Here is a 24,075-nt window from a genome sequence, read left to right as displayed (position 1 = left end):
AGTTTAGCTACATATTCACAGCCCAGCCTGTTAGCTTAGCTATGTTTTTATAGCCTAGCCTGTTAGCTTTGCTACAGTTTCATAGTCTAGCCCTTTAGTTTAGCTATGTTTTCATAGCCTAGCATGTAAGCTTAGCTACAATTTTACAGCCTAGCCTGTTAGCTTAGCTATGTTTTTATAGCCTAGCCTGTTAGCTTTGCTACAGTTTCATAGTCTAGCCCATTAGTTTAGCTACATATTCATAGTCTAGCCTGTTAACTTTGCTACATTTTTATAGCCTAGCCTGTTAACTTTGCTACAGTTTCATAGCCTAGCCCTTTAGTTTAGCTATGTTTTCATAGCCTACCCTGTAAGCTTACCTATGATTTTATAGCCTAGCCTGTTAACTTAGCTACATTTATATAGCCTAGCCTATTAGCTTGGCTACATATTCACAGTCTAGCCTGTTAGTTTAGCTATGATTTTATAGCCTAGCCTGTTAGCTTAGCTACAGTTTCATATCCTAGCCTGTTAGTTTAGCTACGTTTTCATAGCCTAGCATGTTAATTTAGCTATATTTTCATAACCTAGCCTGTTAACTTGGCTACATTTTTATAGCCTAGTCTGTTAGCTTTGCTACAGTTTCATAGTCTAGCCCATTAGTTTAGCTACATTTTCACAGCCTAGCCTGTTAGCTTAGCTATGTTTTCATAACCTAGCCTGTTAGCTTAGCTTCACCTCTGCTACCTTGCAGCTTCTCCTCTGAATGAATGTGGCTTCATTTGCTCAACACAAGTCAGCAAATGATTCAAACACAAACTACTTGTGTTCATTCACCTGCTACAACCTACTACATCATGATATCTCTGTGTTGAACTTGATGCGTCATATTCTCAACATGATCAAACTGTTCATGTGATCTGTGATCAGTTTATTTCTCCCACTACTGTCATCTCAACAACAACACAGACAGACAGGAGGAGCAGAAACTATTCAACTGTTCCTTTACTTTGTCCAGGCCCGCAGTAAGAATGTAGAGGCCCCCGGGCACAAAATGCCCCCCCACCCACCACCACCACACACATGCAATCCAGGTTTTGAAGAACAGATCCTAAGTGGAGGCTGATACCTGTTGGATCACAACCTGAAGGACAACATCAACACATTTTTTCATACAGGATATGATGTGTTCTCATTCATAATCATTACTACCTGTTAGTCACTTCTTCTCTCTGTAGTTTAGCATGGTCTCATCTCTCTGCAGGTCTTTCTGCCTCTGGACCCATAGAATCTGGATCTTAGACTGCAAACCACCTACTGCCCCGGGATCCTGCTCAACGCCTGCTGCTATTATTATTCTAGTTACTATTTTTATTATTATTGGACTCATTATCAGTGTGGCGTTCACTGTTGCAGCCTGTTGACAGGAGGTATGAACATTAAGTGCATCATGTGAACCGTTACCTCAGCTCTTTTCTGCAGAACTTTAAACTAGTGTTAGAACTGGGCCCACACACGGACTGTTCCTGTGGCCCAGGGGAAGAAATTGAATTTAAAGAATTTAAATTTCCACCATTTCCACCACCACCTTTCTCGGTTGTGGGAATAAATAATGTTTAAGTCAGAGAGTAAATGTGTTAATCATTAGTCTCTCGTTATCTGCTCCGTGTCCTACATGTTCAGATCCCTCAGGTTTCCTCTGGTTCCCGCAGAGACACAGGTGAAAGTGAGCGCTGCTTCCTTCCACCGTCTCATCAGTGGAAGAAATCAAGCCAGACATGTTGTTTTCACACTGATCATACACTCAAATATAGAAGCAGAGCCGGGGAAACAAGACGTACTCACCCAGTGCGGCTGCTCGGCTTCCGGCTCGGATGTTCCTATGAACCGCCGTCTATCCCATGGATGTGTCCCTGCTCTGCTCCGGAGAAGTGTCCCACGATAGACGCGCTGCGCCGGTTTCGGCTCAGCACCGACGTTCGCCGGCGGTTGGGGAATGCGGAAAACACCCAGGTGGACAGTTTGATGTCATGTCCGATTTACCGTAAATACGAGTTTAGCGACCTGAAGGGGCGTTTATGGCCCCTCCTGCCTGTTGAGACATTAAGGAATCTGCCTTATTTTTTTAACTTCGTTTTGGACAAGGACGCGCCAGATTGATGAACGATTAAAGCTTTCCGGTTTGCTGTCAACCTTCAAAATGAAATAGGAAAAGTTTAAATAGTCTTTAAATGCAAATAAAGATATAGAAGATAATCCAAGCAGCAGTACTCTGTAAATGACTGATAAAATAATTTTTAAAGTTTTATCAACATTTTTTATTGAAAATTCTCTGTAATCTAACACAAGATTTAAAAGATGTGTTTGAGTTTCACGGTAATTATTAAAAAAAAATACATTCATTACACTCCAAACTAGGGCTGAGCAATTAACCAAAATGTGATCAAAACGGTAATATGACCAAGTGTAATATCCAAACCGCAAGAGGTGCAAGTTTTTTAATAAAGTTAAAATGTGTGACATTATAACATAAAGAAGTATTGTGGTGCTACAGAGACGTAAATCATATTCTCCAGACATAAAGGAACATGTGTGTTAGGTACAAGCCTCAACAAAAATCACATCATCATCTTTTAATGAAAATGAAAACCAAAAATAACCAGTCTAACTGCAACCGTGACTTATATTGCAATATTTACCAAAAATAATCACAATATTATTTTATTTGCATTTGCCCTACTCCAAACTGATCTTAATTCTCAAACACACAGTGAAGGACTAGTGAAAGTTGCTCTGCTGCTGGACTGGAAATGAATGGGGCATCTAGTTGACTCACCTGGTAGAGCATGTACCAATGCCAAGACAGAGGCTTTACCAAGCCTCAACCTCCAGGTCTGAAACATGAAGCATCAACAGTGAAGAGCTAAAAGCTGCAGTTCCTCTAATGACCACTAGAGTCTGGCTCCAGCAGTGAGTCAGTCCCCATAGACTCCCATGTTCAAATGTCCAATTTTACAGCAGAAATAAACATGTTTACAGCCTGGTACAAAAACTGTTTTGATCTCTAGAGCTAATTTCCTCCTTCATGACACCTGTACGGCTGAATTTTATATAACTCACCTGTTTACATTTCCTCTTTGAGTGACAGGTGGGGGTAGCTGCTATTCGTGTGCTCTGCATCACCTCAGCTGCTGGTGCTGGTTCTTCTGGAGGATTTCTCAGGTAAATATCTGACAGATGATCTGACACGTTGTTAATTGACTGTGCTCTATCAGAACAAAGGAGGAGATCGCTTGAAGTTGACAAAACCTGTGCATCTGCTGTATAAACAGATCATATGTAATGTAGCAGGTAGTGGTTACCATGCAGGTAGGAGTCTTTCTTGGTGGTCTCTTTGTTCTGCAGGCTGCTGTCCATTCTCCCTCAGCTGTAGTGAGTCAGGCAGATTTTAAACCGTCTCAGTTTGTTGTGGGGAAATCAAGGTTTCCTTTGTTTTCAGTGTGTGTCTCCTGTTTCCTCTGTAGATTTGCTCATGTTCAGTCTGTACAGTGTAGGACCTTGGCTTCAGAGTGACAGCCGGTTGCAATGGTTCTGCTGTCTAATTCTTCCTCTTTCACCTTCCCACACCTCAGGTAGTTTCCTTGTGTTTCTGCTGCTTGTTGTGTCTGTTCACCAACCTGTTCCTGTTTATACACTCTGGGTTTGAACAGGTTCTTTGACACAGGTGTCTTTGTGTTCAGTCTCCCGCCCATCAGCAGCTGTTCAGACGAGTAGCCTCCTCCATCCGGTGGTGTGTTTGTGTACTCTAACAGAGCAATGTATGGGTCTCTAGGACCATCCTGTGCTTTTTTCAGAAGCAACTCTTTCTGCTTGTCCATTGGATTGTGGAAACTCAGGCCTTGAGGTGGTGATTTTGAACTCCTAGCTGTTTGCAAATTCCTACATTTCTGCACTTATCAGTTCCTTCCATTGTCTGAAAACAGTTCATCAGATATTCCATGTCAAGCAAAATAGACTTTAAAGCTGTAATGATGTGCTTGCTTGTTGTACCACTTAACTTTTAAATCTGCATTATGTAAATGAAATAAATCCACTCCAGCTTTTGAACACGCTCTCTCAGGGACCAGATGAAATATCAGTGGCTCTCTTGGATTGTTGTTTTTGTGTTTGTTGCACACTGCACATTCCTGCACAACATCCTCAATCAGTTTTACCGTTCCCGGACAAAACAAGATATCTCTTGCTGGTTCTTTGCTCTTGACAATTCCCTTATGGGCCTCTTTAATTTTCTCCACCATCTCTTGTCTCATCTTCGTGGGCACAACCAGTTTTGAGTTTTTCAACAACAGTCCCTCTGAGTATGTCAGGTCCTCTCTAAAAGTCCAGTAGTGTTGTACTGACTGTGGGATTTGGCTCTGTGACTCAGGGCGTCCCTGCTGAAAGGCTTTTCTGACCAGTCTCACTTCTTCATCCTGTTCTGTAGGATTCTTAAATTGCTGATGCTTTTCATCTGAAACTGGCAGCTGCTGAACGACATAGCTCACATCCTCCTGACTGCTCTCTGGGAGGTCCTTTAGAATGGCTCTACTTAATGCATCTGCAGTGTGCATTTCCTGACCAGGCTTGTATCTCACCTGTAGGCTGTACTTTTGTAGTCTCAGTAACATCTTCTGCAGTCTAGCTGGAGCTTTGTGGAGTGACTTTTTGAAAACAGTCTCCAGTGGTTTGTGATCGGGTTCAACTTGTTCATGTCTCCCATACAGGTACTGGAGAATTTTTTCACAGCCATATTCGAGCACTGACAGTTCTTTTTCAATCAGTGCATATCTTTGTTCACAATCAGTTCATGACCATGAGCCTTATGCTATAGGTCGTCCTTCACGCAGAATCACTGCTCCCAAACCACCTGCACTGGCATCCACTGATGGTGTAACAGGCTTTTTTCACATCATAATATCTGAACACTGATGTGCTGCTCACAAGCTCTTTCAGTTGTGTAAAGCTCCTTTGTTGTTCACACTCCCAATGCCAGATGCTTTCTCCTTCCAGGAGCTTCCTGAGTGCTGCAGACACTTGCGAGAGATTTGGGATTAATTTCACCATGTACTGAACCATCCCCATCAATCTCTCCAGCTCTGACTTGTCCTGTGGCTCTTGCATTTCTTGTATTGCTGGCACTTTGTCCATGTCAGGTTTCAGTCCGTCCTTGCGCAGCACTTGCCCTATGTAGCAATTTCACCAGTCCAGTTCTGCATTTGTCTCTATTTAACTTGAAGTTGATGGTTCACAGTCGATTTAATAGCTCCCTCAACCTCTTGTCATGTGACTCTCGGTCTCCGCCCCACACCAGAATGTCATCCATCACATGAAACACTTGTGGTGCTGAGGAAATCCCAGAGGGAAGTCTCTTAAACCTGTACAGTGTATTTTTTAGGGCTACAGGGACTTTTCTGGGTGGATGTACAACTGATGGAACTTCAGAGTTTAGTGGACCTAGTGGCTTCTCTTTTTGTCCCAAAAAGCCACTAAGTGAAAGTGTGATTTGTGCAGTTTCTTTCCCTCCTGTTTCAGTGCTTCCAGTTCTCTCTTTGAGATGACATTACAGTCTGCCCCTGTATCTATCAGTACAGTGAGTGTCTGCTTGTTTATTTTCAGCCTTTCTTTCCAGTCATCTTTTTCTGTTTGCACATCCAGTTTGTCCACATGACACATTTCTGTTTCTTTCACTTGAACTGTTCTTAGAAACATGTCATTATCACTTGCTGTGACACGTTCAAGTCCTTGTACTTTATGTGGGATTTCTGTTTGTTCACGGCTCGTGCACATTTTTGCATAGTGGTTATTTCTGTGACTAGAGTTCCACGTTTGGCCATATGTTGGACACTGTGTTGGCTCATGCTTATACCCACATCTTTCACAGTCTGCTTGTGGTTTCTCTTTCTTGGATTGTGCTTGTAGTCTCTCCTTTTTGCCATTTGTTTTTTGCTTGTGTATTTTCTGAACTGGCACTTTCTTCATGGAGCTTCTTGAGCTGACTTTACTCACTTCTCCAGCACAGCAAATGTCTACTGCTCTGTGATGCGTTAGCTCCAGCTCTCTTAGCAGTCTGCCTCAGATCAGATAATTTGTTATCCTGCATACAGCCCTGTCTCTTATCAGTGACTCAGTTAAGTCTCCAAACTCAGTCTTTAGCTTTGTTTTGAAGATTGCTCACATATACATCAATAGACTCTCGCTTGTACCTGCATGAAAAACAGATGCCTTTGGTGCGTCAGGTTTTTTCAGTAGGTTCACAGTAGTTTTTGAACAGATCTTTTACTACTTCCAGGTCATCAACATCAACATCAAACTGAAAAGTGTTGAATACCTTGATGGCATCATCTCCAGTGACATGGAGAGACGTGGCACATTTGACTTTCTCCAACTTCTCTGTGATTCCACTCATGATGAGATATATCTGAAACTTTTGAATCCACACCCTCCAGTTTTCTGCCAGGTCACCTTCTAGGCTCATTGTTCCTGAAAGTTTTAGCTACTCCATGTTTCCATATTCGGATTTCTGAATTCTTTGACAAACTTCTGACACCATGTGCTCCACCAAACCAAAAGAGGAGACCGCCTGAAGTAGACAGAACTTTTACTAGTGTGTCTGCAGAATAAACAGAACAACATATGTAATGTTACAGCACCTCCTATTGGTTTCTCCAGTACTACAACACAATACATGATACTGACAAACAGAACATGCGGGCCTCTGAGCTCCTGTTTTTACAGATGAGTGAAGCTCGAAATTGACATAATGACATTATATTACCAAATTAATTTATAGTCATTTATCTAAGGCAGGCATCCTACTTTAGGTACCAGAGCAAGACATGATGTGTTCCACAGGACCAGGACCCTCCCTGTTTGCAGACTTGCCTGGACTACCTATCTTCAGAACCAGGAAGAAGAATATCCCGGAGTGATCCTGTCAGGATCCTGTAGAGATGATGACTTGTGTTTTCCAGGTATCTGATTGGTCAGTAGTTTGATCTGATCCTCTGAAGTTAACCTGATCAGGAGCAGGTTAGGAGTTCAGCATCTGTTACAATTGTGATTCACCCGGTAACAAGTGAACCACCATCGTAGGACTGAAAACCAGAGTTAAAGCTGAAGTTACCTGGATGATCTCAGATCAGACCACTCATAATATTAAAATTAGTTTTGTTCTGTTTTGTGGACAGTCAAAATGTCAGAAATCAGACACAGCTTTAGAAAAACAGCCTGTTTTTATTGATTTATTTTGCAGTTCAACAACTGGCTACAAACCTGAATTCAGTTCATTACAAACACAATCAGAAAACTGCAAATCCCTGAGAGAGCTGCCAGTGGAGGAAGCAGCAGCTGCTTCTACTTCCTGTTCCTCAGCTCTCTGACTCACTGCTGTTCAGCACATTTCTTGGTCACTGTACTTTCACCCTTCACCCCCAATATGGGTTATTAAGTTATTCAGAGATCCTGGGCCCACCCCCACCCCACCCTCCCAACCTTAACCCCAGCTGTGTCTCCTCAGTTCTTCTTGGCCTTAGGTGAGTCGTACTTCCTTTTGCTGGAGTACCAGAGGAGCAGAGGGATGCCGATGGAGGGCAGAGTCATCACACCAAACGCAGCCCAGTCCAGCTGGAGAACAGGAGAGGGGGGGGGGGGGGGGGGGGGGGGGGGTATTATTAGGAACGCCTGGGTATTATTTGATACCTCAGGTACGGTGGCCCTGAGAGCTCAATACACTGAAACTTCTGAAAACATAAACATATTCAGAAAACATCTGCATTAGTTTGACAACACAGAGACAGAGAGAGAGAGAGAGAGAGAGAGAGAGAGAGAGAGACAGAGAGACAGAGAAAATGACATTTGTGGTATGTGCTCTTCCAGGTGAGCCACAGAGACGGCCCCTCATCACTTTGTTGTGTCCCCTGGAAACATGTCTGTTGCATTTTATCTGCAGCTCATGTGTTGTTAAACTGATGCAGATGTTTACTGACTGTATTGGTGTTTAGTTGCAGTGTGTTGGGCTCTCAGGGCCACCGTACTCAGGAGTAAATGTCATCAGCATCAGTGAGCCAATCAGCATGCAGCACGCTTGGACCAAGAACCAACAGTGCTGCTGATTGACTGTTTATCTACATGAACATGTCTGAGTGAGTAAAGATGCTGAGCATCATAATAAAATAAAAATAAAATTTACTTAACATCCAATAATATAACAAGCCTAGTTTATATCAAAATCACACAGATCAGATAACAGTGGTCCTCGGTCTCCTCAGCTGAAGCAGCAGTGTACAGCTTCACCTGCTCTGATCATCAGTCCTCCCAGAACTCCACTCAACACTTACATAATGTGGGGAGAAGCGGCGGTCAAACTCCCTCTGAGCCAGGATGCCTCCCTGGCCTGGGGCGCTGGTGTAGCCAACCTGCAGGACAGACACACAGTTCAGCCTCGTTCACTTTACCACACATGGAACGGCTGCGATCCATGAGGACAATAACTGCTCTTACCACGACTTGTCCTCCCTCCTGGGCCAGGTAGCTGACGGAGGCAGAGGTGAAGTTAAAGTACCCGGCCTTCAGGGGGCGCAGCACCACTGTGTGGGAGACGTTGCTGGCTCTGCATGTTCCTGAGTTAAAGCTGACAACTTTGAAGAGATGAAGAGTCCAGCTACACAAACCTGAAATCACTTCACAAAGATAACAACATCCTACAGTCTGACCTGCTCAGAGATGTTTGGGCCTCACGCTGCATCGTGTCCTGCTCTGTCCAACTGCCACAGTGCTTTACCTCCTGTCTCACCATCACTGCTTCTGTGCAGTAAGTTCACTTCCATGCTTAACAAAATCAGTGTCTGAGTGGAGTCTTTGTGAGCTACAGAGGTGTGTTTGATCAGCTGACGGTCTTTTTCTCCCTTTAATCTACCATTCATGACATCATCCTACAGACAAACAGACATTCAGGCTCAAGGATACGGTGCAATCCTGTCCCATTTGACGTTCAACATTCCTGAAACTATTCCAAAGTCTTCAGGAGGAAAGGAATCGTCTGACAGCTCTACCTCGAGGGCGGCACTGCAGAGACAGACAAGAGGAGGACACTCAGTTAGGGGCTGCTGAATATCACACACACACACAGGTTATTGACAGTCCTACATATGAAGGACACACACAGCTAGCTGTAGCTGTAGGAGAGTACTCCGTCACACTCAGCACAGTCCTGACCTGGAGCCCACGTTGTAGATGTTGTACTGTAGCGTGAGATCACGGCCCTCTACAGCATAGCGGTTCAGCAGGGACTTAGAGGCCAGCAGACGGGCCCCCTCTTCTCCTGAGCCCAGACTGAACAGAACCAGGACCACGAACAAGGGCAGCATCTTTGTCATCTGGAGAGGAGACAGGCCACAATAAACCAATTCAAACGTGACAATCTGTTGGAGAGGCCGAAGGTAAAGACACATCTACAGGATCCAGAGTGTGCCCGGCTCCGAAGTCCTGTGGAGAACCTGGTTCAGGAGACTGGGGGCTATTACAGAGGCAGGACGTATTCATATGATTGTTAATGTTCAGGTGTCGGCATACATTTGGCTATTAAGTAAAGAGGTCTTCAATTAATCCAGATCAACCACGTGATCAAACAGTTTGTAGAAACCACGTCTATGAGGAGACAACACTGAAACACGTCGACGGTTTGAGTCTGAAGCTGTAACTCAAACAGGCTCATGGCTAACTGCTGCTAACAGCTGCTAACTGCTGCTAACAGCTGCTAACTGCTGCTTTACATGGACCCACTGCTGTTTAAGCTGAACTTCACTCACAACGACTCCAGCAGCGTTTCTCCTCTCAGAAACAACACTCACGACATTTCAGCTTCCGAAAGAGCTGGAGAACGGACCGTTACCGACGCTTACGTGGACCAGAGGAGCCGAGTCAGAGTTCGCTTCCGACCAGACTCACGTCAAACAACAGGGTCCGAAGCTACAGCCTGAAACTACAGTCTAAAGCTACATCCTGAAGCTACAGTTTATGTTGCTGATATTTCTAATTATTGAATCAGTGCCGTGTGTGGAGGTAGAAGAAGCAGAAACCCAGACTCTTACCGTTCACTACAGCTCCAACCGCAGGGAATGAAAGAGCTTGAGAGACGCATGCGCAGGAGCTTCAAGCTGCTGTTTGCATGACGTGTCCGTGGAGGCCACGTAGAAGGCTCCGGGCAGCGCAGCACCCCTGGTGTCTAGGGGGAGCTGGTGCAGCCCGAATGCTCAGGGGACTTGTGATGTCTTTTTAAGTGCGGCAGGGATGACGTGTTCTTGTAGACTAACCATGAATGTTAGCGTCACCCTGGTTCAGCCAGCAGGATTTCTCCATTGTATTTTGGATGATTACAGAAAATAAACAGTTTCTGATTCTGAGAGGTTTTGTTCAGCAGGATAATCTTATAAGGTAATAATATAACAATACACTTATAATAATATATAATAAAAATATAATAAATAAAACCTGAAAATGTCTTGAGCTTGTGTTAAACACAGAACGTATTTCAGTCATCAATCAGAAACATTCAAACAAGCAGAGACTCAGGACCAGGGAACAGGAAGTGATAACATGCTAATTCATTTCTGGGTTTTAGGATTTGAGGATTGTGGAAATCTATTGTAGAGCTACTTTTAGCTAAGAGAAGAATCTGAGCACTTGATCCACTCCCTCATATTTTGGCCTTGAACAATACAGCAACAGCAGAGCAGCAGATTCACCCGGTGCCATCTGTGCTTGTACCTGACAGCAGAATGACACCAGGCCCCAGGGTTTCTGAGTGTCAGCTAATAGAGGACAATCTAATTCTGAACCGCACTCTCACTGTTAGGGTCTATTTTCAAGGTATATTTAATGCAGATTATAGGTCGGACATGTAACTCAACACCTTTAGATCATCTGACAAAGAAATCGGACGAGAATTTAAATGAACAGATTTCAGATGTAACTTGGCAGAGAATTATCCATAGGATCTACTCATCATTCATTTGTCAACACCACACTGTCACACAATTCAAGATCATACATCAGCTTCAGTGGTGAAAGGTCAGACTGTCTACAATCAGATCACCTCTGGTGTCAGATGTCAGTACTACTCTGGGTGGTTAAACCCAGTTTTGTGAATGTGTGTGTATGTACTAAATTTTATGTGTGTATTTTGGTATGTTGGTCAGTGTTGAGTGGCAGCTTTGACACTGTTATCAGTCCACCACAGTAAAACAGACTGTAACTGCTGGGGCCAATCCTCTGGACTGGATCCTCTTTTATTAATTATCACTGTAGAGGATCCATGCTTAGGTTTTAAGTCCAGATGTGTTCATTAAGCACAGCTGTATCTAAGAACAGTATCACTGACATCAACAGAATCACCATAGAATCACATAAATTTGCTCACAGTTTGATAACAGACCGTGTGTGTGTGTGTGTGTGTGTGTGTGTGTGTGTGTGTGTGTGTGTGTGTGTGTGTACTTGTACTTGCTACATAGTAAGGACCAAAAAAATTTTACAGAGTGAGGACATTTTGGGAAAGTGAGAACATTTTGGCCAGTCCTCACTTTTTGAGACACTTTCAAATCACATTTTGAGGGTTAAGACTTGGTTTTAGAGTTATGGTTAGAATTAGGTTTAGGTTAAGGTTAGGGTCAGGGTTAAGGTTAGGCTCTCAGTTGTGATGGTTAAGGTTAGGGTAAGGGGCTAGGGAATGCATTGTGTCAATGAGTGTCCTCACAAAGATAGAAGTACAAGTATGTGTGTGTGTGTGTGTGTGTGTGTGTGTGTGTGTGTGTGTGTGTGTATGTGTCTGTGTCAGGACTGGGCTCAGTGATCAGTCACAGTATGTAATCAACTCACCACAAACAGATTCTAATTCTGTGTGAAACATTGTGTTGTTATTGCAATCCACGGAGGTTCAGGCTCACCTGGCTTTTAAAGGGACTGGGAGATCGTACTCTGACTGGTTTATTGTATGTTACACCCAAAACACTAAGTTCAAACACTTTTAACCATGCCCCTGGAGCATACTGTATACTGTGGAGTATACCTTTGGATCGTTAAAACACCTTTAACACCATCTGTCACGTTTACTTAACCTCATTTGCTGTTTGTATTAATCTCATCTACAATTAAATAACTTTTTTAACCAGTTACATCTGTGACTATGTTGCTTCCCTTTTGCTGGAGATGGACTGTAACAAAGGTTTTTTTGGAGGTTTTCCTCGCTCACTACAGGGGTGTGTCCAAATATTTTTTCTTTTATTTAAAAATCTATTTTTTCGTTGTATAATTGCTTAAATATCAATCATTCCAGTTTTCCCTAAAATGTTTTCATTGCTGTGTGCAGGCACCACACAGACATTAAAGTTGGGCTAAACAGAAATCTAGAAAATAAAATGTAAGAAAAAAAAGTCAGCATATAAAATACAGCGGGCAACATGGCTGCAGCCTTGAGCCTTGGCTACTGTTAGCAGAAGGCTAAAATATTAGCAGCTTTCAACTCAACAACCAAATGAAACCATCATGACTTCAACATGAAATATCTTAAAGAACCTCAGAAAAAATATCCTCCTGCTGAAGTCAAGTTATTTGGTGGATGAATATTTCTGTATTTCTTGCTACATCACCCAAAGCTGAACCACATTCAGCCACCAGGTGGAGGCAAAGAGCTTCTCACAGCCTAAAATCAGCTTCACAATGGACCAGCTCCCGCTGTGGCCTTCAGGATCAGTTAGGCAGTTTCATTTTCATCAGTTGGTTTAATTCCAGTGAAATGGACCCAGTTTAAAAGACTCTGCGGATATGTAGATGTAGAGTATGAAGATGTTTGGACACTGGCACAGTTCCTGTGAACAGGAAGGATTCTCTGCTCTGTGGGGGTCACAGTTTGTATTGTACCAAAAACATGTGTTTGGAGACTGGTGTCATCTGTTTTCCACCACAGTCACTAAAGGACAGAAAATGACTTCAGTGAGTAGCGGAACATAAACACTCACTGTTTCATGTCTGGGTGATGAAGTGATGACATGTTGCTGCATAAGAGAAAAGACAAAGTGGAGTCACACAGGTTCATCAACAGGAGCGCTGCTGTTGTACTTTTTTAGGTGTCATCTTCTTTTCTTCCGTTGTATTTAAAAATCATAAAGATTCACACATTTAAATGTTGGAGGTGTGATCACAGAATAAATGGCGGCAGTCAAACAGCTGTTGATGATTTTACTGTGAAAGGAGATTAAGTCCGACACACACACACACACACACACACACACACACACAGCAGCAGCAGCAGAAGTCAGTGCTGCTGAGGTGGGCGTGTCCTGTTCGTTGATAAAGTGAGCGTATATAAACCCGCGCTCCTCAGGTGCGCCACTGACAGCAGCTCTCAGATCAGCCAGGTGCAGCATGCTCCGTCCCGCCACACTCCAGCTCGTCGCGCTCCTGCTGCTGCTGAGCAGGAGCGGCTCAGCTGTTCACAACGACGCCACCGAGTCATTCAATACTCAGCCGGTCCACGACACCCAGCAAGAGCCGGCCGATGAAGACACGAACCAGGCGAGGAACGGCGGGAGACGGCAGCTTGACGCTGAGCGTAGTGGTGAGTCTCACATGGAGTAGATTTACCTTTCCGAGTGAGAGTCAAAGTTGGCAGGTATTGTTTCAGATGGATGTCTGAGTGAAGAGATGACATCACTCTCAATGAAGTGACGCGAGCAGCAGGTGGATTTTCAAAACGCATGAAGGGAATTTTTAATTTGTGATGAATCTGAAGACAGTTTCTACCGTGAGAGAAAAGTCAAGGAGACTTTCCACTGGGAGCAGAAAGTTCAGGATTACTGGGCGGGAACTGACTAAGAAGTTATGGTTTATTTCGGTTCATTTATCTGGCACGCTGGTCCTGTACATGCTTGTCTACAGTATATAAAACCTGAGCCCAACATAGATGGTGACTAATGAATCTAAATTACACAAATATACAAGGAGTAATAAAGAGTTCCTACCTTAACACAGCAGCTTTATTTATGTTAATACAGTTAATACACAGCATCAGCTCAAGGCCAAACAGCAGGAAGAAGATGTATCATTGAAAATACATTAGTTAAAACGTGACAATGAAACCAACAAATGATGAACAGCAAAGACAAAAAATCATTTAGAGGAAACATAACAAACCTGAGCTCATCAGGAAGCTCCTCATGTGTTGTGTTGGCTCAGGTTCCTTAAATCAGTGCCTCTCAAACTATTTCACATCAAAGACTAAACTGACACACATCAGACCACATCTGATCAGATTTACTACACAAAGTGTTTAAACCACCAATACTATGAATCACTATGAATCCATACACACACCGACAGAGTGTGTGTATGGATTCATAGTGAAAATTTTTGCTGGGGACCCCAGGAACCCCCTCAACCACCCCTGGGGGTCCCTGGACCGACCACTGCTTTAAAGGGTTAAATTTGACAGCAGTATTTCAAATGAAGGAAGTGCAGCGTGCATATGTGTAATTCAGTTTCCTGTCTCAGGTGCAGACCAGAGCCAGGTGGGCTGCAGGGAGCTGAGGTCCACTAAGTACATCTCAGACGGCCAGTGCACCAGCGTGAATCCCATCAAGGAGCTGGTGTGTGCCGGGGAGTGTCTGCCAGCCCACCTGCTGCCCAACTGGATCGGGAGCGGGGCTCACACTACCAGGTACTGGAGCCGCCGCGACGCACAGGAGTGGCGCTGCGTCATTGACCGAACCAGGACCCAGCGGATCCGGCTGCAGTGCCAGGACGGAAGCTCCCGAACCTACAAGATAACTGTGGTGACCTCCTGCAAGTGCAAGCGCTACTCCAGAGAGCAGAACGACTCAGGACACAAGGACACGTCTGTCCCCGGGGGTAAACAGAGGAAGAACCTAAGGAGGGCTGGACCCCCTGAGGAGAGAGGCGGGAGGCAGGCCGACAACTAACACCCTGTAACCCTGCAGTCACAGCCACGCCTGTCTTCATCATGACGTTTATTAGTGTGCAGATACTGAAGAGCCAGGCCAGACAGAAGACACAGCGAGTAGTGTAGAGTCAGATTTAGAGGAAGGTTTAACTGCTGACCTGGAGTCAGGACGCCGTTAGCCTGGCTTAGTATAAAGATAGAGCTACACTTGTTGTCCCTTGTTTGTTCAGTCTTTGCACAAACAGAAAAATGTCAGTGAATGGTGGACTATCCACCCACCCGTCTGCAGTGCAGGTCTCAGACCCCGTCAGTGAGCACAGGTCTTGGTCCTGGTCTCTGTACCATGAGACTCAGGAGGCTGCACCCAGCTGTTTTTCATCAGGAAACAACTGTTTGTGTACAGATAAACAAACAAGAAACACACCTTTACACCTTTTCTATTTCCTGCCTTTATGCTAGGCTAGGCTAGGCTAACCACATCCTGAGAGAAAATGTTGAACTATTCCTTTGACATTAAACAGCTGTTACCGAGCTCCTGTCCTTGGTAAGGACAGGAGCTGTAGAGAAGAGCCAGGTCCGACCTGTCCTGACTGATCCCGTTTGACCTCCTTCTTCATGTCTGTCGTTCAGAGCAGAGGAGAGACTTCATCTGCTGCAGTAACATGCAACACCTGGTCACTTCCACCAGTATAACATCAGGTCTGATTATGGCGGGCTGTAAAAACCACCTGACATCACAGTAGCTGAGTGGTCACGTGTATCAGGGGCTTTCACACCAAATGTGCAGCGTTCAGAGCCAGGACATTATTCCCAAAGGACGGCAGACGCTCTGTGCTGATTTCACAGTCGACCGGTCCAATGGGATTCTGGCATCAGCATAGGTTCAGGTCTGAGTTTATGTGACTCTCTGACTCCAGCAGGACTTAGCTGAACGGCCTCAAGCACAGCACAAGATATCAGAGGCTCAATGAAACATCATAAATATCAGATCATTATCAAATAAATGATCATAAATATCAAAGTATCAGAGTCAGTGGTTTCAGGTTGGATAATTAATACTGTGAATATTTCAGCCCTGTCTCATAGAAATTATGTTTATATCACAAATATAATGACTGATCCTGTCAGTCATTATATCATCATCATCTTCACATTGTCTGAATGAAGAACCACAGTTATCTGTTGAGGGCAGTGCAACAGAGTGCAGGACCTGTACCTGTTGTTTTTTCCTCCATTTTTCATGAGTAGAAATAAAAGATTTAAGAGGGTTTATTGCTCTTAGATTTAAATCTTTGTCAGTGAACAAGATCATCATCCACCTGACAAGTGTGCCATATCCAGATGTTGATTACACAGCAGGATTACTACACAGGTGTGACCTGGTCACTTTAAAATGTCAAATGTCAAAATAAAAGTATACATTTTAAAGTGGCCTTTAAAGTGACCTCTGTGTGAAGAAAAAGTTTTAGATCTTTCTTTTTTTTTTTTTATTTTACTCATGAAAAATGGGAGTAAAGTGTTGGAGTACCTGATGACAATCAACATTTCACAGATGCGTTCAGCGTCGACAGGTATTCACATTTCCTTATGTTGGTAAAAACCTAATCAGCTGCATGTTTTCTTCAGGATGTATTTGCTCATGTCTGTGGGACAGGTGACAGGTGAGGGTCCCCATTAGCAGCCCACCCACCTCGCTCACACTACTCGCTCTTGCACGTTTGGTCTGAAAGCGCCGTCAGATGCACGTCAAGTCTTTATCACTCTGCAGCTGGGGGGGCATTAATGTCACCTGAGAGCCCTCACCTCACTCAAGGACATTCAGATTCGTGGAGGGAGGAGCCAGGTGTAAAGTTTGGTCAGTGTGTGAGAGAGCAGGCGGTTGTGTCCTGTACAAATCACAGAACAGACATCATCAGATTTCAAAGGCTCCAACATGTAAATCACAGCATAGGAGTTTGAAATGTGAAGTTAGATTCATGTAAAATAGAATAAAACGTAGATAACCTGTAGTGTGACTCTACAGTATGTGGATGGGTTTATGGGTTTTCCAGAGTGAATGGTTTGTAATTTATTTTTGTACCAGAACACTTAAAGTTGTTTTTTATATTTGTGTCACTGTCTGAAATAAATATCTGCTGGGACGTGTGTGTGAGGTTGTGTTTTTGACACAAGGCTGCAGGCATGCCAGACAGGCTCACTGCAAACAGGAACTCCTGAACAACAGAGGCATTAGTCAGTGATGAAATTCTCTTTACTTTGTTTTATTGTGAAGGGGATACCTTTACCTCCAGGCCAGTGGGGTTTGTTCCAGCTGCGGCAACATGTTAAGACGCTTCATTGTCTCATGTATCCCTTCATGTTTTCCCTCTGAAAGCTGTGGGCTGAGGCAGCAGTGAATAGAATCACCTGCACTGGATGACAACAGGATGTTTAACTTGTGTTCCCCAGAAGGAGAAAGGATCAGTGTCCCTTTGTCAATAATATACTGTAGGTACAGTGAGGGTTCAACAGGAGATGATCAAAAACACATTACAGCTTAAAGAATGCCAGCTACAGCTAACAGGCTAACAAGCTGAACAAGTTGATACCACAACACTGACACATCCAGGAGACACACAGCGCCACACTCATTCATCAGTGGTGTTTCAGGACAGAGGCTGCTGCTGGAGTCCAGGCTGCTGAGAGCCGAATTTACTGAACCAAAACACTGAAAACCTCCTGGTCACACATCAGGACCTGAAATCACAAGCTTCCAGATTCTGGCTCAAACCTGCAGGACTCCTTTGTACGTGCAAGACTCCTTAATCTACAAGACTCCTGAGTCTGAAGGACTCCTCTGTATCTGCAGGACTCCTCTGTACTCCGTTATAGCTCTGTCAATATGATATTTCAGATTCCAAAAATGTCTAAAATTCAGTTTTCACTTTGTCATTGTGGGAAACTGAAAGAAGATTGATTAGGTAAAATAATTAATTTAAATTGTTTCAGTCTGTTTTCTGTCACAGCACACAAGAAAAAGAAACTGGAAACTAAATAAGCAGTCCTTCATTTGAGCTGGATAAAATAAAATCTCTCCCTAGAGTCACCTCCTCCTTTTGTTACTCCTCCAACCAGTGAAGTGACAGGAAACATGGCGACTGTCTCCTCTTCCTCAGTCACAGTCTCAGAAGTGTTTACAGAACATTATGATGTCACCATGAAGTTGACCTTTGATCTTTGGGTATAAAATAATCACTTCATTTTATCCTCATAGACATTTGAGTTAAATTGTGTCATAGTGAATAAATTCATGAGTTATGGCCAAAAAATGTGTTTTGTGAGGTCACAGTGACCTTAACCTTTGACCTTTGACCTTTGACCACCAAAATCTAATCAGTTCATCTTTGAGTCCAAACAAATGTTCGTATCAAATTTGAAGAAGTTCCTTCAGGGTGTTACTGAGACATCAGGTTCATGAGGATGAGACTAGCTGAAAACATCGAGTTCATTCATCCACTGGCCACCAAGCTTTTCCTGTCAGGGTCACAGGGAGCGGCAGCCAATCCCAGCGGACAGATGACAGAACAGTGAGGCAACAGTACCTCAAGACTGGACTACTGTAACTCTTTATTGTCAGGATGTCCCAAAATTCAGTAAAAAGCCTCCAACTGATCCAGAATGCTGCAGCACGAGTAGTGACAGGAACTAGGAAACGAGATCACATCTCTCCTGTGTTAGCTTCTCTGCATTGGCTCCCTGTAAAATCCAGGATAGAATTTAAAATCCTCCTCCTCACCTACAAAGCCATTCATGGTCAGGCACCATCGTACCTTGGAGAGCTTATAGTTCCCCATTTTCCCAATAGGACACTTCGCTCTCTAAATGCAGGTCAACTTGTGGTTCCCAGAGTTTGTAAGAGTAGAATGGGGGGCAGAGCCTTCAGCTATCAGGCTCCTCTCCTGTGGAACCAGCTCCCAGTGTGGGTTCGGGAGGCAGACCCCCTCTCTACCTTTAAGATCAGGCTTCAAACTGTCCTGTTTAGTAAAGCTTATAGTTAGGTCTGGCTCGGGTATGTCCTGACCCATCCCTTAGCTATGCTGCTATAGAGCTAGACTGCTGGGGAATTCCCATGATGCACTGGGTGCTCTCTCTCTCTCTCTATCTCTCTCTCTCTCTCTTTCTCTCGATGACTTCATGCCATTAACTTAACTGCCATTAACTGTATTTTTTCTCTCCCGTAGTTTGTGCTTCTCTCTCTCTCCCTCTCTCTGTCCTCATTCTGCAGGTCTCTCTGCCTCTGGAGCAGCAGGATCCAGATCCACCACTACTCATCTTTACTATTAACCACTGTTACCTGTCATTATTATTGATAACACCATTACCTACACAGCTGTTCCTGGTCTCTCTCTCTCTCTTTTCTCCTCTCTCCTCCCCCCTCCCCCCCTTTTTTCTCCTCCTAAACCCAACCGGTCGAGGCAGACAGCCCCCCACCCTGAGCCTGGTTCTGTTGGAGGTTTCTTCCTGTTAAAAGGGAGTTTTTCCTCCCCCCTGTCGCCAAGCGCTTGCTCTTTGTGGGAACTGTTGGGTTTTTCTCTGTAACAAAGTAAGGTCTTGACCTTACCCTGTAAAGAGCCTTGAGATAATGTATATTATGATTTGGCACTATACAAAGAAAATTGAATTGAATTGAATTGAATTGAACGGTGCTCCTGACCACTGCACCACCACCCTGGAGTCATCATGACTCCGGGGGCCAACAGGAAATAAATAATAGTTTACTCTGAACTACAGGTGTCTCCTTCAGTTCAAACAATAAGAAATAATCCTTCAGGAACCTGAACCTCATTCCTCCCTCCAGACCAAGCTGTTGGGTTAGACTCATCACTACTGAAGTCATTCATTTATTACAGCCTGATGGGAGGCTACAGAAGTGGCTCTGACTAATAATTTATGTTACAAGTCCTTTGACCTTTGACCTACATCATGGAACTCAGCAGGGGAGCTGTAGAAGCTGCTTCTCTCTTCACTTTGTATCAATCTCGACTTTAAATGTAGAGAAGTAAAATACTTATGCGTAAAGTTACTGATTTTTAAAAATACAAGTACACAAAAAACAACTCTGTTCCAGTAATGAGAGTAAATGTAATTTGTTACTTCCTCCTCTGGTCGTGCACTAATCAGATAGTCGCTGGGTCGATCTCCATTTGTTCCACTTGAAGTGTCCTGACCCCTAAACTGCTGCTGCATCAGTGTCTGAGTTTGATGTATGAATGTGTGAGTGAGTGGGTGAATGTGGAAGTGTTGTACAGCACCTTTAGTTATCAATAAGATGAGAAAAGCTCCATACCAGTGCAAAGCGTCTTATTGTGTATGGGCCCTGGTCTTGGCCTTTCCTGCCTTTGTGAGTCGTGATGTGTGTGTGGATGTGGACCTCTGATCAGATGGTTACAGTCACACACCTGTGCTCATTTCAGGGTCAAGACTTCCACTGTGAGCTATAATAACATCTCTATTGATGCATCTCTTAACCACCAGCTTACGATACTTTAACTGAGCAGACTCTATATCCTGCCAAACCCTAGTGCCTCACATCAACATTATCATTGCCTGTGAATACACACACACACATCTCTCTGCCTGCAGAGTTCACACATCACTGAATAGGAGGCTCAGAGCAGAGGCAGGGAGGCTGCGGGGTGTCAGGAAGCCATGTGGTCACATCCAGACCAGAACAAGCAGCAGTTAATCATGAGCCTCTGCTGGCTCTCACAAAGCCCCTCTACCTGAAGTGTTAATCTACCTCTTCCCTTCGTTATGAATCGTATCAGTGGGCGGGTTTCTGGTGTGGTGTACATCAAAGAGAGGGCGGGAGCCACATCAAACGCTGCAGAACTTCTTCTTCTGCAAACACACTCAGAAAAAGACCAAAATAGAATCACACAAAGGTCCATTTTGTTGAGTGTCCTGAGGCCTGAAGCTGTGAAAGGTGCTGCTGCTGGATGTCTGTCTGCATGTGTGCTCTGCAGTCAATAGCCTCAGATCGTCAAAGAGAGTTTAATCTCTGTGCTGCAGACACACCTGCTCCTCATTCAGGCAGGATGTTGGTGAAGGATGCCCTCACAGCCACAACGCCACACAAAGACACACTGTGTTTCACAGCCACACAGATATCACGTGCCTATCACTCCAGAGAGGAATAGAGAGGACAAAAGTAAAACCAGTCTGTGGTTCACTCCTCTCTGCTGTTTGTACATAGACAACTTTCCCATAGAGACACTGGTTTTCATGTCTGACAGCCTGACATTATATACTGTATATATTATACATTATATACTGTATATATACTGTACAGTATATATACAGTGTATATATATAAAAATCTCCCTCTCACCCCTCCTGGGGTGGTGCGTGTGTCTTCCCCAACTCGGGGCCTCTGGGAGTTTGAGGGTTCCGCACAGTATCTTAGCTGTTACTAGAACTGTGCTCTTCTGGACAGAGACCTCAGACATTGTACCTGGAATCTGCTGGAGCCATTCTCCCAGTCTGGGGGTCACAGCCCCCAGTGCTCCAATTACCACTGGTACCACTGTTCCCTTTACTCTCCACATCTTTTCTAGCTCTTCTTTCAGCCCTTGGTATTTCTCGAGCTTCTCATGTTCCTTCTTCTTGATGTTGCTGTCGTTTGGGATTGCTACATCTATCACCACTGCCCTCTTCTGTAGTTTGTCGACCAACTTGATGTCTGGTTGGTTGGCCAACACCAGTTTGTCAGTGTGGAGCTGGAAGTCCCACAGGATCTTAGCTCGGTCATTCTCAACCACCTTAGGAGGTGTCTTCCATTTTGACCTTGGGACTTCCAGTTCATACTCGGTGCAGGTTCCTGTACTCTATACCATCTATATCCACTTGGTTATGACGTTCCATGTACGCTGTTCCTGTCTGCATCTTACACCCTCCTGTTATGTGCTGAACTGTCTCGGGGGCATCTTTGCACAGCCTGCACATGGGGTCCTGTCTGGTGTGGTAGACCCCGGCGTCTATTGATCTTGTACTGAATGCCTGTTCTTGTGCTGCCATGATACCAAGAGCTGAAAGAGCTTGATGAAAACACACACACCACCCCAGGAGGGTGAGAGGGAGATTTATATATATATATATATATATATATGTGTGTGTGTGTGTGTGTGTGTGTGTATGTATATATATATATATACCTACATACATATTTATATGATGTTTCATGGACATATATGGACGGGGTCATGGATCAGAGAACAAGTTAGTCCGTGGTGAGACCACCTGATGCAGCACGACACAGCTGATCAGGTTGTTGATTGTTGGTCTGCTCCTCTTCAGTGTGAAGCTGCTGGATGTTGACAGGAAGTGGATCACGCTGTCGTACACACAGATACAGATACACATGCTCAGTGGGTCACATGACTGCTGACAACACAGGTCATGAGACAACTGGGATGTTTTCAGCTTCCAGGAGACATGATGCTGCTACATGAGGTGATGGCGGCAGATGAACAGCCCAACGATGGGCCTCAGGATCTCAACCCAGTGTGTGTGCATGTGTGTGTCTGTGTGTGTATCTTTAGTGTTGATATTTAAGATTCTGCACTGATTTTAGATCAGTAATCACATTTAACTCCTTTGTATGAAGCTCCTTCAGTTCCTCCTGTGAAGCAGGTGTTCAGGAGACTCTCAGGTGGATCTGATCCACTCATCACAGGCTCCTTCAGGTGACCAGAGTTCACCCATGCCTCATGTTTCCAGCAGATCTTGGCTCACTAAGCAGCAGTGTGATGGAGGGATTATCAGAACTACGTCAAACTGTAGTTCTAATCACAGAGGGGTTTTCTGTGAGCCAGACCAGGGCTACAGGTTTCGAAGGGGGCAGAGCATGAAGGTCTAAAACACTTTGCAGAAACTGGATCAGTTGTATCCAAACCACAATCAGGCAGACCAGAAGAGACCAGACCGCCAGACCCCTGAGAGATCACAGATGCAGAATCCACTAAACGAATAACTCAAAAAGTCCTGTTTTCTGATGAATCCCAGGACTGACATGGGACAGGCTCAGGGAAAACTCTGAGTCTTAATGATTGTTCAGATGGTTCGGTCTCCAACACCCAGCACTCTCCTCACCTGCACCTTCACCTCTGTCTCCTGCTGCCCATCTATGCAAGTCAGAGAAATGATGCAGCTGTCTGTCCAGGGTATCCAGATGTGTTTACAGTTCACATCAAGACAGCAAAACATCCTCATCCTCTGGAGAGGATTGATGTGGAGCACATCACGAACAAAGAGATTTACCTGCAGCTCAGAGGGTGGATCAGCTCTGTGTGAACTGGTTTGGTTCACACTTGGGTTCTCTGAAGATGAACTCATGCAGGACTAAATACTGATCCAGTCATGTAAAGGTTACAGAGGTGTTTCAGAGAGAGGGAGACGTTTGTTAGCACCTTATTTATCATTACATCTCTGACGGCTGAGAGGAACTGAAGGTAAAGGAGACAGGGTTTCCTATACACGAGGCCGTCTCACTGTAACCCAGCACAGCCCCTGCAGACAGGAGCACATAAAAGCTGTGCTGTTTGTTCCTCGGCAGGTATCAGGTGTTAATGCAGAATGCTTCAGCAGCATTTGATAGTCTTGTTGCTTTCTTGATGATCTCATCCTCCTGGAAACCTGCATTAGCACCAAGTGACAGGTCAAAGCACTGATAATGCTCGCAGGTGGTGATGGGACCTGTAAAATTTCTCGTTCTGTTAGATGAGAAGAGACGGTGAGGAAACGTTTCTAAAGGTGACTGTCACTGGACAGACTTCTAACCAACAACTCTCACCATTTATAATCACTTATCGTTATCACCTGTACCTGTTCCTCATTAAATCAACCAGACCTCTGTTCTACATGTTGCTGGGTTGTGTTCTTACATCATCACAAATGTTTCCATCAACTCTCAAACAGAGAAATCTGTGACTTTAATCATGGTAAGGCTCTGTTTCATTGGTCGCCTGTCAGTGATGTGATATCCTCTCTGCTCATGTGTTGGTGTTGTGTTTGTCTGACAGAAGTTCAAATTAACTTCGATCCAGTTTGAAGTCTCATGTTTCAGATCC

At 44.3% G+C, this 24,075-nt stretch overlaps 3 protein-coding genes across 3 annotated transcripts in view; 1 reads left to right on the top strand and 2 right to left on the bottom strand.

Annotated features, from left to right (window-relative positions):
* Nucleotides 1-1,962, bottom strand: part of LOC139634090 (death-associated protein kinase 2) — a 13,595-nt gene extending 11,633 nt beyond the window's left edge. The window contains exon 1 of the mRNA XM_071500341.1: nt 1,825-1,962. The gene's annotated coding sequence lies outside the window, so the exon portion shown is untranslated. The remainder of the gene's footprint in view (nt 1-1,824) is intronic.
* A 5,283-nt stretch (nt 1,963-7,245) lies between these two features.
* On the bottom strand, nt 7,246-10,258 carry ssr2 (signal sequence receptor, beta). The gene is made up of 6 exons (XM_071500744.1): nt 10,107-10,258; nt 9,232-9,392; nt 8,983-9,081; nt 8,518-8,626; nt 8,355-8,432; nt 7,246-7,641 (listed from the first exon to the last, which is right to left on the bottom strand). Exons 2-6 carry the CDS (start codon nt 9,390-9,392, stop codon nt 7,531-7,533), a joined length of 558 nt encoding a protein of 185 aa, XP_071356845.1. The 5' UTR covers nt 10,107-10,258; the 3' UTR covers nt 7,246-7,530.
* Nucleotides 10,259-13,380: 3,122 nt separating this feature from the next.
* sostdc1b (sclerostin domain containing 1b) lies at nt 13,381-15,989 on the top strand. Its single transcript, XM_071500927.1, has 2 exons — nt 13,381-13,627; nt 14,560-15,989. Exons 1-2 carry the CDS (start codon nt 13,435-13,437, stop codon nt 14,985-14,987), a joined length of 621 nt encoding a protein of 206 aa, XP_071357028.1. The 5' UTR covers nt 13,381-13,434; the 3' UTR covers nt 14,988-15,989.
* Nucleotides 15,990-24,075: the final 8,086 nt, after the last annotated feature.

Source organism: Trachinotus anak, unplaced genomic scaffold (genome assembly GCF_046630095.1).
Source record: "Trachinotus anak isolate AG129_WGS33_773 ecotype Australia unplaced genomic scaffold, CSIRO_AGI_Tana_v1 ptg000016l, whole genome shotgun sequence".
NCBI classification, from domain to species: domain Eukaryota; kingdom Metazoa; phylum Chordata; class Actinopteri; order Carangiformes; family Carangidae; genus Trachinotus; species Trachinotus anak.
The sequence above is the reverse complement of the archived record's forward strand: the minus strand, read 5'-3'. Positions and strand labels throughout refer to the sequence as shown.